Here is a 14984-nt window from a genome sequence, read left to right as displayed (position 1 = left end):
ATGTATTTATGTTGTTGTTGTTTATGTATTTATGTTGTTGTTTATGTATTTCTGTTGTTGTTGTTTATGTATTTATGTTGTTGTTGTTGTTTATGTATTTATGTTGTTGTTGTTTATGTATTTATGTTGTTGTTGTTTATGTATTTATGTTGTTGTTGTTTATGTATTTATGTTGTTGTTGTTGTTTATGTATTTATGTTGTTGTTGTTTATGTATTTATGTTGTTGTTGTTTATGTATTTATGTTGTTGTGTGTTGTCCAGGCACTACGTCCAGCAGTAACACAGTAGTGGCAGGACAGGAGAACTTCCCAGAGACAGAGGAGTCCAAGCTGGCCAGAGAGAACGAGGAGAGGTGGGTCCCCATCACAGCACCCTTTGGGTAGATATTTTATACAATCATTTCAAATAACTTTATTATTCAGAAATCAATGTGATGACACTTTAAACTTAAAGCCTACCCTCACTGTGTGTGTTCTCAGGGCCAAGGCTCACAACAGACTGGAGTCTCGCTACAGTAACAGCTCAGGCGGTTCCTATGACGATGAGAAGAGTGAGTAGAACCTTAAACTGACAGATTTTTATGGGGATTTTTTTTATTCTGCTAATTGATTTTCCGTGAGGGCGCGGAACCTCACTGCAGATTCCTCTGCAGTCTGTAAACACACACACCCCTATGGGAAAGGGCCTTGGGCCCTGCATTCCTCTCCACAATGTCCTCATAGTGTTAGTCACTTCAACCTCGTTAGTAGTCTGTTGTTGTAATTATCACTAATTCCGTAGCGTCTTTGACAAACTGACAGGAGATTTACACACACACACACACACACACACACACACACACACACACACACACACACACACACACACACACACACACACACACACACACACACACAGCGAGAGAAAGAGAGAGAGAGACTGAAAGGAGATTTACAACTAAAAGATAGACATGCTTTGTGACAGATGTAGGATCTTAATTTGAGCCAGTTTGCTACAGCAGGAAAATAATCCTGCAGCAACAGGAAATTAGAATTATTATATGGATTATAATTAATGGAAATTTTTGTAGGAGTTGATACATTTTTCATTAGGGAAAATTAAGTCCAAAATTTCTATGTGGAAATTGCAAACTTCAGAAGCCTTTTCAAACCTTAAATAACCTACACTTTTTAGATTTCCTGCATTGTGGGAAAGTTATCCTGCTAACAGGGTGATCAAATTAAGATTCTACATCTGGTGCTGGAGTTTGGCTGAGCAGCCTACACTGCCTACTCTGACCACATGTTCCAATGCAAGGGAGCAAGGTTCACTTCTCAGTATAGGCAGGCACTTCCTTTCTTCCCTATCTGTTTCCCCCTCTCCTTCAATCTATATCAAAATATAAAAGGTGAATGGATTGTCAAATTCGAGAGAGATTTGCTCCTACTTTCCCCACATCTTCTAACACAAACATGATATGGACAGGATACAGACAAGATACAGACGATGTTCTACAGTATCACTTTCCCTTACAGACATATCAGACACCAGGACATATATTCTGTCTGGATATCAGCCGTACCAACCACAGTGTCAGCCTGTCATCAGTGAAGGCATTCTGTCTGTGTTTAGCCTGCATGCTTTGGGAGGAATCCAGACCTGGTGTGTGTGTGTGTGTGTGCGTCTGCCTTTTTGTCTGTCTCGCGATCAAGAGTATATGTCTCCCACTCAAGAGTGTGTGTCTGTGTCGCTCTCAAATGTGTGTGTGTGTTTGTGTGTTTTGCGATGTCTGATTGACTAATCGCATACCGCACATTCATGAGGTCGTTCTGTGGTGGTTTGTCACCATGCTGTCACATGGAGGCTCTTCTTTCATCAGTCTTTAGGGGTTTCCTTATGGTTCAGCTTTTATTTTCTAACAGCGCTTACAGATTTTAATCAAAAACTTGCATGGTGCAAAATGGAAAACCCCGCCCACCAGGTTCTCCAGGAAAGCTAATGCAAACAATCAATTTATTTTAAAGATTTCTAATAATATTTAAACCCAGATCTGATTATCATTCTAAACCCAGATCTGATTATTATTCTAAACCCAGATCTGATTATCATTCTAAACCCAGATCTGATTATCATTCTAAACCCAGGTCTGATTATCATTCTAAACCCAGATCTGATTATCATTCTAAACCCAGATCTGATTATCATTCTAAACCCAGGTCTGATTATCATTCTAAACCCAGATCTGATTATCATTCTAAACCCAGGTCTGATTATCATTCTAAACCCAGATCTGATTATCATTCTAAACCCAGATCTGATTATCAATCTAAACCCAGATCTGATTATCATTCTAAACCCAGATCTGATTATCATTCTAAACCCAGATCTGATTATCATTGTAAACCCAGATCTGATTATCATTCTAAACCCAGATCTGATTATCATTCTAAACCCAGATCTGATTATCATTCTAAACCCAGATCTGATTATCATTCTAAACCCAGATCGGATTATCATTCTAAACCCAGATCTGATTATCATTCTAAACCCAGATCTGATTATCATTCTAGACCCAGATCTGATTATCATTCTAAACCCAGATCTGATTATCATTCTAAACCCAGATCTGATTATCATTCTAAACCCAGATCTGATTATCATTCTAAACCCAGATCTGATTATCATTCTAAACCCAGATCTGATTATCATTCTAGACCCAGATCTGATTATCATTCTAAACCCAGATCTGATTATCATTCTAAACCCAGATCTGATTATCATTCTAAACCCAGATCTGATTATTATTCTAAACCCAGATCTGATTATCATTCTAAACCCAGTTCTGATTATCATTCTAAACCCAGGTCTGATTATCATTCTACACCCAGATCTGATTATCATTCTAAACCCAGGTCTGATTATCATTCTAAACCCAGATCTGATTATCATTCTAAACCCAGATCTGATTATCAATCTAAACCCAGATCTGATTATCATTCTAAACCCAGATCTGATTATCATTCTAAACCCAGATCTGATTATCATTCTAAACCCAGATCTGATTATCATTCTAAACCCAGATCTGATTATCATTCTAAACCCAGATTGGATTATCATTCTAAACCCAGATCTGATTATCATTCTAAACCCAGATCTGATTATCATTCTAGACCCAGATCTGATTATCATTCTAAACCCAGGTCTGATTATCATTCTAAACCCAGATCTGATTATCATTCTAAACCCAGATCTGATTATCATTCTAGACCCAGATCTGATTATCATTCTAAACCCAGATCTGATTATCCTTCTAAACCCAGATCTGATTATCATTCTAAACCCAGATCTGATTATCATAATGTGTTTGTTGTGTTTTGTGTGTGTGTTTGTCTAAACCCAGGTCTGATAAAAAAAAGCTCCTGGCCCTAATTGTTAGAACATAACACTGTCTCCTGATTGGTCTATTCCCCCAGATGACCCTCTCCCGCCGTATGCTGGTTGGCTGATGAGCGTGTTGGAGACCAATCGGCCGCAGCCGTTGCCCATGCCAGTTAACGGAGGTTGCTGGGCGCCGCTGGTGGACTACCTTCCTGAAACCATCACACCTAGGGGACCACTACACAGGTAAACACACAACAATAAATATGATGAAAAACACTAGTCAACGACCTGCTTTTCCTGACTAAAACCATGAGGATAACGAGACGAGATGCCCTGAAAAAAACAAACATTACTATTACAAATTACTTTTCATTTTAGTCTACGAAAGTGTGACGAAACGAGAATTCCATGTGAGACTGATGGACATTTAATTTGACATGAAGATTCTGCGGACTATTTTATGCAATCCTCTCATTGGCAGAATTGTCATCTTTTAGTTGAGCTGATCTGCTCTCCCACACAGCTCCCAGGCGGTCTCTTCAGTCACTCCTCAGTCTTTTCAACTGATGTGAAGCCGGCTAGGAAACAATACTGTTTACAGATGTAGGATCTTCATTTGATCACACCTTTTGTTGCTGAGAATTTTCCAGCACAGTAGGAAATGGAAACTTGTAGTGTATTCAAAGTAAAAAAAATTTATACAAAAAATGCTTCTAAAGTTTGTAATTTTCACTTTAAAATGTCAGACTTCATTTGCCCTAATGAAAAATGTATCAACCCCTACAAAAAATGATTATAATCCACATAATATTTCATTTTTCCTGTTGCTGCAGGATTATCTTTCTGCTGTAGCAAACTGTCTCAAATAAAGATCCTTAATTTCATCTATTTTTGCTTTGATCTCATCAGAAGCTCTATTTTCTGACATTCACTGTTATTCATTCATCTGGGTTGCGGTCCACTAATGCTATTTGTTGACTATTAGGAGTACAGTAATACTTCTGGCATTTCTGGAAAGCTCCAATTCGCCCCTTTTCAGGGAAACAACAGTTATTTATGACCTTGACGGTTATGATGGGGAGGAAGTCAGAGCTGTAAATTGTTTAACCTGTAGCCAAGACTTTATGGTTGGCCTATATGGTAGACTAAGGCTAGCATTGGTTACAATATGCCACAATATCAATGTTGCCAGTATATGAGGGGATAGTAAGCCTAGTTGGACATGGCTATCTGAATGTGTACAGTAGCCGAAATATTCCATTATTTAATAGAAAAGAATGCACTGACTATTATGTGACTAAAATGGTGTGACTAAGGGAATGGAATATATTATGTGACTGAAATGGTGTGACTAAGGGAATGGAATATATTATGTGACTGAAATGGTGTGACTAAGGGAATGGAATATATTATGTGACTGAAATGGTGTGACTACGGGAATGGAATATATTATGTGACTGAAATGGTGTGACTAAGGGAATGGAATATATTATGTGAATGAAATGGTGTGACTAAGGGAATGGAATATATTATGTGACTGAAATGGTGTGACTACGGGAATGGAATATATTATGTACATGATGTAAGGTAAGTTAGAGGTGTGTATGAACTATTTAATAAAACAAAAGAAAACTACAATGACTAAAATAGGACTTAAATGACTGTGACTAAAACTATACTTACATTTTTATTTATTTTACTAGGCAAGTCAGTTAAGAACAAATTCTTATTTACAATGACGGCCTAGGAACAGTGGGTTAACTGCCTTGTTCAGGGGCAGAATGACAGATTTTTACCTTGTCAGCTCGGGGATTCAAACTTGCAACCTTTCAGTTACTGGCCCAACGCTCTAACCACTAGGCTACCCTGCTGCCCAATGACTGTGACTAAAACTAGACTTAAATGACTGTGACTAAAACTAGACTTAAATGACTGACTAAAACTAGACTTAAATGACTGTGACTAAAACTAGACTTAAATAACAAAATGAACACTGACACACATGCACATACAGTACACACGTGCACACACACACTCACACACATACAGTGCCTTGCGAAAGTATTCAGCCCCCTTGAACTTTTCGACCTTTTGCCACATTTCAGGCTTCAAACATAAAGATATAAAACTGTAATTTTTGTGAAGAATCAACAACAAGTGGGACAGAATCATGAAGTGGAACGAAATTTATTGGATATTTCAAACTTTTTTAACAAATAAAAAACTGAAAAATTGGGCGTGCAAAATTATTCAGCCCCCTTAAGTTAATACTTTGTAGCGCCACCTTTTGCTGCGATTACAGCTGTAAGTCACTTGGGGTATGTCTCTATCAGTTTTGCACATCGAGAGACTGAAATTTTTGCCCATTCCTCCTTGCAAAACAGCTCGAGCTCAGTGAGGTTGGATGGAGAGCGTTTGTGAACAGCAGTTTTCAGTTCTTTCCACAGATTCTCGATTGGATTCAGGTCTGGACTTTGACTTGGCCATTCTAACACCTGGATATGTTTATTTGTGAACCATTCTATTGTAGATTTTGCTTTATGTTTTGGATCATTGTCTTGTTGGAAGACAAATCTCCGTCCCAGTCTCAGGTCTTTTGCAGGTTTTCTTCCAGAATGGTCCTGTATTTGGCTCCATCCATCTTCCCATCAATTTTAACCATCTTCCCTGCCCCTGCTGAAGAAAAGCAGGCCCAAACCATGATGCTGCCACCACCATGTTTGACAGTGGGGATGGTGTGTTCAGGGTGATGAGCTGTGTTGCTTTTACGCCAAACATAACGTTTTGCATTGTTGCCAAAAAGTTTGATTTTGGTTTCATCTGACCAGAGCACCTTCTTCCACATGTTTGCTGTGTCTCCCAGGTGGCTAGTGGCAAACTTTAAACGACACTTTTTATGGATATCTTTAAGAAATGGCTTTCTTCTTGCCACTCTTCCATAAAGGCCAGATTTGTGCAGTATACGACTGATTGTTGTCCTATGGACAGAGTCTCCCACCTCAGCTGTAGATCTCTGCAGTTCATCCAGAGTGATCATGGGCCTCTTGGCTGCATCTCTGATCAGTCTTCTCCTTGTATGAGCTGAAAGTTTAGAGGGACGGCCGGGTCTTCGTAGATTTGCAGTGGTCTGATACTCTTTCCATTTTAATATTATCGCTTGCACAGTGCTCCTTGGGATGTTTAAAGCTTGGGAAATCTTTTTGTATCCAAATCCGGCTTTAAACTTCTCCACAACAGTATCTTGGACCTGCCTGGTGTGTTCCTTGTTCTTCATGATGCTCTCTGCACTTTAAACGGACCTCTGAGACTATCACAGAGCAGGTGCATTTATACGGAGACTTGATTACACACAGGTGGATTCTATTTATCATCATTAGTCATTTAGGTCAACATTGGATCATTCAGAGATCCTCACTGAACTTCTGGAGCGAGTTTGCTGCACTGAAAGTAAAGGGGCTGAATAATTTTGCACAGCCAATTTTTCAGTTTTTTATTTGTTAAAAAAGTTTGAAATATCCAATAAATTTCGTTCCACTTCATAATTGTGTCCCACTTGTTGTTGATTCTTCACAACAAATTACAGTTTTATATCTTTATGTTTGAAGCCTGAAATGTGGCAAAAGGTCAAAAAGTTCAAGGGGGCTGAATACTTTCGCAAGGCACTGTACACACACACAGGCACCTGCATACCTTTCCAGCCAAGAGGCTGCTAATCTGCTGATCCAGCTGCAGGACAGAATGTAGAGAATGTGTTCCTCACCACCTAAATATAATTATCTCTGTCTCAGTAAGACAATATAATTATCTCTGTCTCAGTAAGACAATATAATTATCTGTGTCTCAGTAAGACAATATAATTATCTCTGTCTCAGTAAGACAATATAATAATCTCTGTCTCAGTAAAACAATATAATAATCTCTGTCTCAATAAGACAATATAATTATCTCTGTCTCAGTAAGACAATATCATTATCTCTGTCTCAGTAAGACAATATAATTATCTCTGTCTCAGTAAGACAATATAATTATCTCTGTCTCAGTAAGACAATATAATTATCTCTGTCTCAGAAAGAAAATATAATTATCTCTGCTTTAGTAAGACAATATAATTATCTCTGTCTCAGTAAGAAAGTATAATAATCTCTGCTTTAGTAAGATAATATTTATTTTACCAGGTAAGTTGACTGAGAACACATTCTCATCAACAACCTAGGGAATAGTTACAGAGGATGAATGAGCCAATTATAAACTGGGGATTATTAGGTGACCATGATGGTATGAGGGGTTAACACCCCTACTCTAACAATACGTGCCATGGGATCTTTAATGACCTCAGAGAGTCAGGACACCCATTTAACATCCCATCTGAAAGACAGCACCCTACACAATCACTGCCCTGGGGCATATATTTTTTTAATATATGAGGAAAGAGTACCTCCTACTGCCCCTCCAACACCATATGGTCTCCCATCCAGGGACCGACCAGGGCCCGACCAGGGCCAACCCTGCTTAGCTTGAGATGCAAGCCAGCAGTGGGATGCAGGGTGGTATGCTGCTGGCTTGCTGAGATAATATAATAATCTCTGTCTCAGTAAAATAATATAATAATCTCTGTCTCAGTAAAACAATATAATAATCTCTGTCTCAGTAAAACAATATAATAATCTCTGTCTCAGTAAAACAATATAAAAATCTCTGAGATCAGAGATATCATAGAGAGACATACAACGACACAGTCGAGGAAAAACGTGTGTCTATTTAAAATGCTGTCTGTCAACTGTGTGTGTGTTCTTCTCTATGGTTGGACTATATGACAATGTCATAAAATAAATTGTTTGGTGGAAAAATGTTAAAAGTTAAAGTTAATGTAGCATGTTTATATCAAGACCTCTATTTGTGTTCCAAAACTTGTTTTTTGAAATGTGCAGATTTTTGCAAATTCCTTTTTTATTCCCTTTGTTCATTTGTACAGGTTAACTAACTCAATCACATGCTGTGTTTTGCGTTCTCTCAGGTGTAATATAGCAGTGATCTTCATGACAGAGATGGTGGTGGACCACAGTGTGAGAGAAGACTGGGCCCTTCACCTTCCACTACTGCTGCACGCCCTATTCCTAGGTACAGTACCATCTCTGTTTGTCGTCCGGGTTTGGCCAGTACAGGCCATCATTGTAAATAAGAAGTTGTTCTTAACTGACTTGCATAGTTAAATAAAGGTTAAATAAAAAAATACAAAATAATAATAATTCATCCAAACATGTTAATGATGGACTGCGTGGGCGTGTGTGTGTGTAGTAGTGTGCATTTCTCCTTTGCCAAGATAATCCATCCACCTGACAGGTGTGGCATATGAAGAAGCTGATTAAACAGCATGATCATTACACAGGTGCACCTTGTGCTGGGGACAATAAAAGGCCACTCTAAAATGTGCAGTTTTATCACACAACTCAATGCCACAGATATTTCAGGTTTTGAAGAAGCGTGCAATTGGCATGCTGACAGCAGAAATGTCCACCATAGCTGTTGCCAGAGAATTTAATGTTCATTTCTCTACCATAAGCCGTCTCCAACGTTGTTTTAGAGAATTTGAAAATATGTCCAACCGGCCTCACAACCGCAGACCACGTGTAACCACGCCAACCCAGGAACTCCACATACAGCCTCTTCACCAGTGGGATCGTCTAAAGGACAGCTGATTAAATTTAGTATTTCTGTCTGTAATAAAGCCCTTTTGTGGGGAAAAACTAATTCTGATTGGCTGGGCCTGGCTCCCCGGTGGCTGGACCCCTACAGGTCTAACGTTGTCTCTATTCTCCAGGTCTGGACCCCTACAGGTCTAACGTTGTCTCTATTCTCCAGGTATGGACCCCTGCAGGTCTAATGTTGTCTCTATTCTCCAGGTCTGGACCCCTACAGGTCTAACGTTGTCTCTATTCTCCAGGTCTGGACCCCTACAGGTCTAACGTTGTCTCTATTCTCCAGGTCTGGACCACTACAGGCCAGAGGTGTTTGAACACAGCAAGCGTCTCCTCCTCCACCTCCTCATCGCTTTATCCTGCAACAACAACTTCCAGGTATTTGTATTTCTATTTAGTATGGATCCCCATTAGTTCCTGCCAAGGCAGCAGCTACTCTTCCTGGGGTTTATTATGGATCCCCATTAGTTCCTGCCAAGGCAGCAGGTTCTCTTCCTGGGGTTTATTATGGATCCCCATTAGTTCCTGCCAAGGCAGCAGCTACTCTTCCTGGGGTTTATTATGGATCCCCATTAGTTCTTGCAAGGCAGCAGCTTCTCTTCCTGGGGTTTATTATGGATCCCCATTAGTTCCTGTCAAAGCAGCAGCTACTCTTCCTGGGGTTTATTATGGATCCCCATTAGTTCCTGCCAAGGGCGCAGCTACTCTTCCTGGGGTTTATTATGGATCCCCATTAGTTCCTGCCAAGGCAGCAGCTTCTCTTCCTGGGGTTTATTATGGATCCCCATTAGTTCCTGCCAAGGCAGCAGCTACTCTTCCTGGGGTTTATTATGGATCCCCATTAGTTCCTGCTTAGGCAGCAGCTTCTCTTCCTGGGGTTTATTATGGATCCCCATTAGTTCCTGCCAAGGCAGCAGCTACTCTTCCTGGGGTTTATTATGGATCCCCATTAGTTCCTGCCAAGGCAGCAGCTACTCTTCCTGGGGTTTATTATGGATCCCCAATAGTTCCTGCCTAGGCAGCAGCTTCTCTTCCTGGGGTTTATTATGGATCCCCATTAGTTCCTGCCAAGGCAGCAGCTACTCTTCCTGGGGTTTATTATGGATCCCCATTAGTTCCTGCCAAGGCAGCAGCTTCTCTTCCTGGGGTTTATTATGGATCCCCATTAGTTCCTGCCTAGGCAGCAGCTTCTCTTCCTGGGGTTTATTATATATCCCCATTAGATCCTGCCAAGGCAGCAGCTTCTCTTCCTGGGGTTTATTATGGATCCCCATTTGATCCTGCCAAGGCAGCAGCTTCTCTTCCTGGGGTCCAGCAAAATTAGGGCAGTTATACATTTTTTTTAACATTACAATACATTCACTCTAAAAGACATGGTCCTGTTTAGTGGGGCGCAACGTAGCAAAATGTTTTCAAATGGGAAGCTTTGGCACAAGATGGGAATAAGACCAGCATGTGTTTATGGTTGTGTGTAAGATCGTCTGTGTGTTTTCAGGTCATAACGTGTGTGTGTGGTTGTGTGTTTTAGGTTCATAGCGTGTGTGTGTGTGGTTGTGTGTTTTAGGTTCAAATCAAATCAAATTTATTTTTATATAGCCCTTCGTACATCAGCTGATATTCTCAAAGTGCTGTACAGAAACCCAGCCTAAAACCCCAAACAGCAAGCAAAGCATGTGAAAGAAGCACGGTGGCTAGGAAAAACTCCCTAGGAAAAACTCCCTAGAAAGGCCAAAAACCTAGGAAGAAACCTAGAGAGGAACCAGGCTATGAGGGGTGGCCAGTCCTCTTCTGGCTGTGCAGGGTGGATATTAAAACAGAACATGGTCAAAATGTTAAAATGTTAAAATGTTCATAAATGACCAGCATGGTCAAATAATAATAATCATAGTAGTTGTCGAGGGTGCAACAAGCACGTCCGGTGAACAGGTCAGGGTTCCATAGCCGCAGGCAGAACAGTTGAAACTGGAGCAGCAGCACGGCCAGGTGGACTGGGGACAGCAAGGAGTCATCATACCAGGTAGTCCTGAGGCATGGTCCTAGGGCTCAGGTCCTCCGAGAGAAAGACAGAAAGAGAGAAAGAGAGAATTAGAGAGAGCATATTTAAATACACACAGGACACCGGATAAGACAAGAGAAATACTCCAGATGTAACAGACTGACCCTAGCCCCCCGACACATAAACTACTGCAGCATAAATACTGGAGGCTGAGACAGGAGGGATCAGAAGACACTGTGGCCCCATCCGATGATACCCCCGGACAGGGCCAAACAGGCAGGATATAACCCCACCCACTTTGCCAAAGCACAGCCCCCACACCACTAGAGGGATGTCTCCAACCACCAACTTACCGTCCTAAGACAAGGCCGAGTATAGCCCACAACGATCTCCGCCATGGCACAACCCAAGGGGGGGGGGGGGGGGGGGCGCCAACCCAGACAGGAAGACCACGTCAGTGACTCAACCCACTCAAGTGACGCACCCCTCCCATGGACGGCATGGAAGAACACCAGTAGGCCAGTGACTCAGCCTCTGTAAAAGGGTTAGAGGCAGAGAATCCCAGTGGAAAGAGGGGAACCGGCAAGGCAGAGACAGCAAGGGCGGTTCGTTGCTCCAGCCTTTCCGTTCACCTTCACACTCCTGGGCCAGACTATACTTAATCATAGGACCTACTGAAGAGATAAGTCTTCAGTAAAGACTTAAAGGTTGAGACTGAGTCTGCGTCTCTCACATTGGTAGGCAGACCATTCCATAAAAATGGAGCTCTATAGGAGAAAGCCCTACCTCCAGCCGTTTGCTTAGAAATTCTAGGGACAATTAGGAGGCCTGCGTCTTGTGACCGTAGCGTACGTGTAGGTATGTACGGCAGGACCAAATCGGAAAGATAGGTAGGAGCAAGCCCATGTAATGCTTTGTAGGTTAGCAGTAAAACCTTGAAATCAGCCCTTGCCTTAACAGGAAGCCAGTGTAGGGAGGCTAACACTGGAGTAATATGATCAAATTTTTTGGTTCTAGTCAGGATTCTAGCAGCCGTATTTAGCACTAACTGAAGTTTATTTAGTGCTTTATCCGGGTAGCCGGAAAGTAGAGCATTGCAGTAGTCCAGCCTAGAAGTAACAAAAGCATGGATTAATTTTTCTGCGTCATTTTTGGACAGAAAATTTCTGATTTTTGCAATGTTACGTAGATGGAAAAAAGCTGTCCTTGAAACAGTCTTGATATGTTCTTCAAAAGAGAGATCAGGGTCCAGAGTAACGCCGAGGTCCTTCACAGTTTTATTTGAGACGACTGTACAACCATCCAGATTAATTGTCAGATTCAACAGAAGATCTCTTTGTTTCTTGGGACCTAGAACAAGCATCTCTGTTTTGTCCGAGTTTAAAAGTAGAAAGTTTGCAGCCATCCACTTCTTTATGTCTGAAACACAGGCTTCTAGCGAGGGCAATTTTGGGGCTTCACCATGTTTCATTGAAATGTACAGCTGTGTGTCGTCTGCATAGCAGTGAAATTTAACATTATGTTTTCGAATGACATCCCCAAGAGGTAAAATATATAGTGAAAACAATAGTGGTCCTAAAACGGAACCTTGAGGAACACCGAAATTTACAATTGATTTGTCAGAGGACAAACCATTCACAGAGACAAACTGATATCTTTCCGACAGATAAGATCTAAACCAGGCCAGAACTTGTCCATGTAGACCAATTTGGGTTTCCAATCTCTCCAAAAGAATGTGGTGATCGATGGTATCAAAAGCGGCACTAAGATCTAGGAGCACGAGGACAGATGCAGAGCCTCGGTCTGACGTCATTAAAAGGTCATTTACCACCTTCACAAGTGCAGTCTCAGTGCTATGATGGGGTCTAAAACCAGACTGAAGCGTTTCGTATACATTGTTTGTCTTCAGGAAGGCAGTCAGTTGCTGTGCAACAGCTTTTTCTAAAATTTTGGAGAGGAATGGAAGATTCGATATAGGCCGATAGTTTTTTATAATTTCTGGATCAAGATTCGGCTTTTTCAAGAGAGGCTTTATTACTGCCACTTTTAGTGAGCTTGGTACACATCCGGTGGATAGAGAGCCGTTTATTATGTTCAACATAGGAGGGCCAAGCACAGGAAGCAGCTCTTTCAGTAGTTTAGTTGGAATAGGGTCCAGTATGCAGCTTGAGGGTTTGGAGGCCATGATTATTTTCATCATTGCGTCAAGAGATATAGTACTAAAACACTTTAGTATCTCCCTTGATCCTAGGTCCTGGCAGAGTTGTGCAGACTCAGGACAATGGAGCTTTGGAGGAATACCCAGATTTAAAGAGGAGTCTGTAATTTGCTTTCTAATGATCATGATCTTTTCCTCAAAGAAGTTCATAAATTTATTACTGCTGAAGTGAAAGCCATCCTCCATTTGCGAAGGCTGCTTTTTAGTTAGCTTTGCGACAGTATCAAAAAGAAATTTCGGATTGTTCTTATTTTCCTCAATTAAGTTGGAAAAATAGGATGATCGAGCAGCAGTAAGGGCTCTTCGATACTGCACGGTACTGTCTTTCCAAGCTAGTCGGAAGACTTCCAGTTTGGTGTGGCGCCATTTCCGTTCCAATTTTCTGGAAGCTTGCTTCAGAGCTCGTGTATTTTCTGTATACCAGGGAGCTAGTTTCTTATGACAGATGTTTTTAGTTTTTAGGGGTGCAACTGCATCTAGGGTATTGCGCAAGGTTAAATTGAGTTCCTCGGTTAGGTGGTTAACTGATTTTTGTCCTCTGACGTCCTTGGGTAGGCAGAGGCAGTCTGGAAGGGCATCAAGGAATCTTTGGGTTGTCTGAGAATTTATAGCACGACTTTTAATGCTCCTTGGTTGGGGTCTGAGCAGATTATTTGTTGCAATTGCAAACGTAATAAAATGGTGGTCCGATAGTCCAGGATTATGAGGAAAAACATTTAGATCCACAACATTTATTCCATGGGACAAAACTAGGTCCAGAGTATGACTGTGGCAGTGAGTAGGTCCAGAGACATGTTGGACAAAACCCACTGAGTCGATGATGGCTCCGAAAGCCTTTTGGAGTGGGTCTGTGGACTTTTCCATGTGAATGTTAAAGTCACCAAAAATTAGAATATTATCTGCTATGACTACAAGATCCGATAGGAATTCAGGGAACTCAGTGAGGAACACTGCATATGGCCCAGGAGGCCTATAAACAGTAGCTATAAAAAGTGAGTGAGTAGGCTGCATAGATTTCATGACTAGAAGCTCAAAAGACGAAAACGTCATTGTTGTTTTTTTTTTTGTAAATTGAAATTTGCTATCGTAAATGTTAGCAACACCTCCGCCTTTGCCGGATGCACGGGGGGTATGGTCACTAATGTAACCTGGGGGTGAGGCCTCATTTAACACAGTAAATTCATCAGGCTTAAGCCATGTTTCAGTCAGGCCATAGCGTTCATAGCGTGTGTGTGTGTGTGTGTGGTTGTGTGTTTTAGGTTCATAGTGTGTGTGTGTGTGGTTGTGTGTTTTATGTTCATAGCGTGTGTGTGTGTGGTTGTGTGTTTTAGGTTCATAGCGTGTGTGTGTGGTTGTGTGTTTTAGGTCCATAGCGTGTGTGTGTGTGGTTGTGTGTTTTAGGTTCATAGCGTGTGTGTGTGTGTGTGTGTGTGTGGTTGTGTGTTTTAGGTTCATAGCGTGTGTGTGTGTGGTTGTGTGTTTTAGGTTCATAGCGTGTGTGTGTGTGGTTGTGTGTTTTAGGTTCATAGCGTGTGTGTGTGTGTGTGTGTTTTAGGTTCAGAGCGTGTGTGTGTGTGTGGTTGTGTGTTTTAGGTTCATAGCGTGTGTGTGTGTGTGTGTGGTTGTGTGTTTTAGGTTCATAGTGTGTGTGTGTGTGGTTGTGTGTTTTATGTTCATAGCGTGTGTGTGTGTGGTTGTGTGTTTTAGGTTCAT

General features: G+C 41.2%; 1 protein-coding gene across 1 annotated transcript in view; it reads left to right on the top strand.

Annotated features, from left to right (window-relative positions):
• fryb (furry homolog b (Drosophila)) overlaps positions 1-14984 on the top strand; it is a 159620-nt gene that overhangs the window by 89035 nt on the left and 55601 nt on the right. The window contains exons 34-38 of the mRNA XM_082957584.1: positions 263-380; positions 481-551; positions 3454-3604; positions 8376-8479; positions 9344-9435. Of these exons, the coding sequence (XP_082813710.1) occupies positions 263-380; positions 481-551; positions 3454-3604; positions 8376-8479; positions 9344-9435 (536 nt within the window). The remainder of the gene's footprint in view (positions 1-262; positions 381-480; positions 552-3453; positions 3605-8375; positions 8480-9343; positions 9436-14984) is intronic.

Source organism: Salmo salar, chromosome 11, assembly GCF_965601325.2.
Source record: "Salmo salar chromosome 11, fSalSal1, whole genome shotgun sequence".
Classification (NCBI taxonomy): Eukaryota; Metazoa; Chordata; class Actinopteri; order Salmoniformes; family Salmonidae; genus Salmo; species Salmo salar.
The sequence above is the reverse complement of the archived record's forward strand: the minus strand, read 5'-3'. Positions and strand labels throughout refer to the sequence as shown.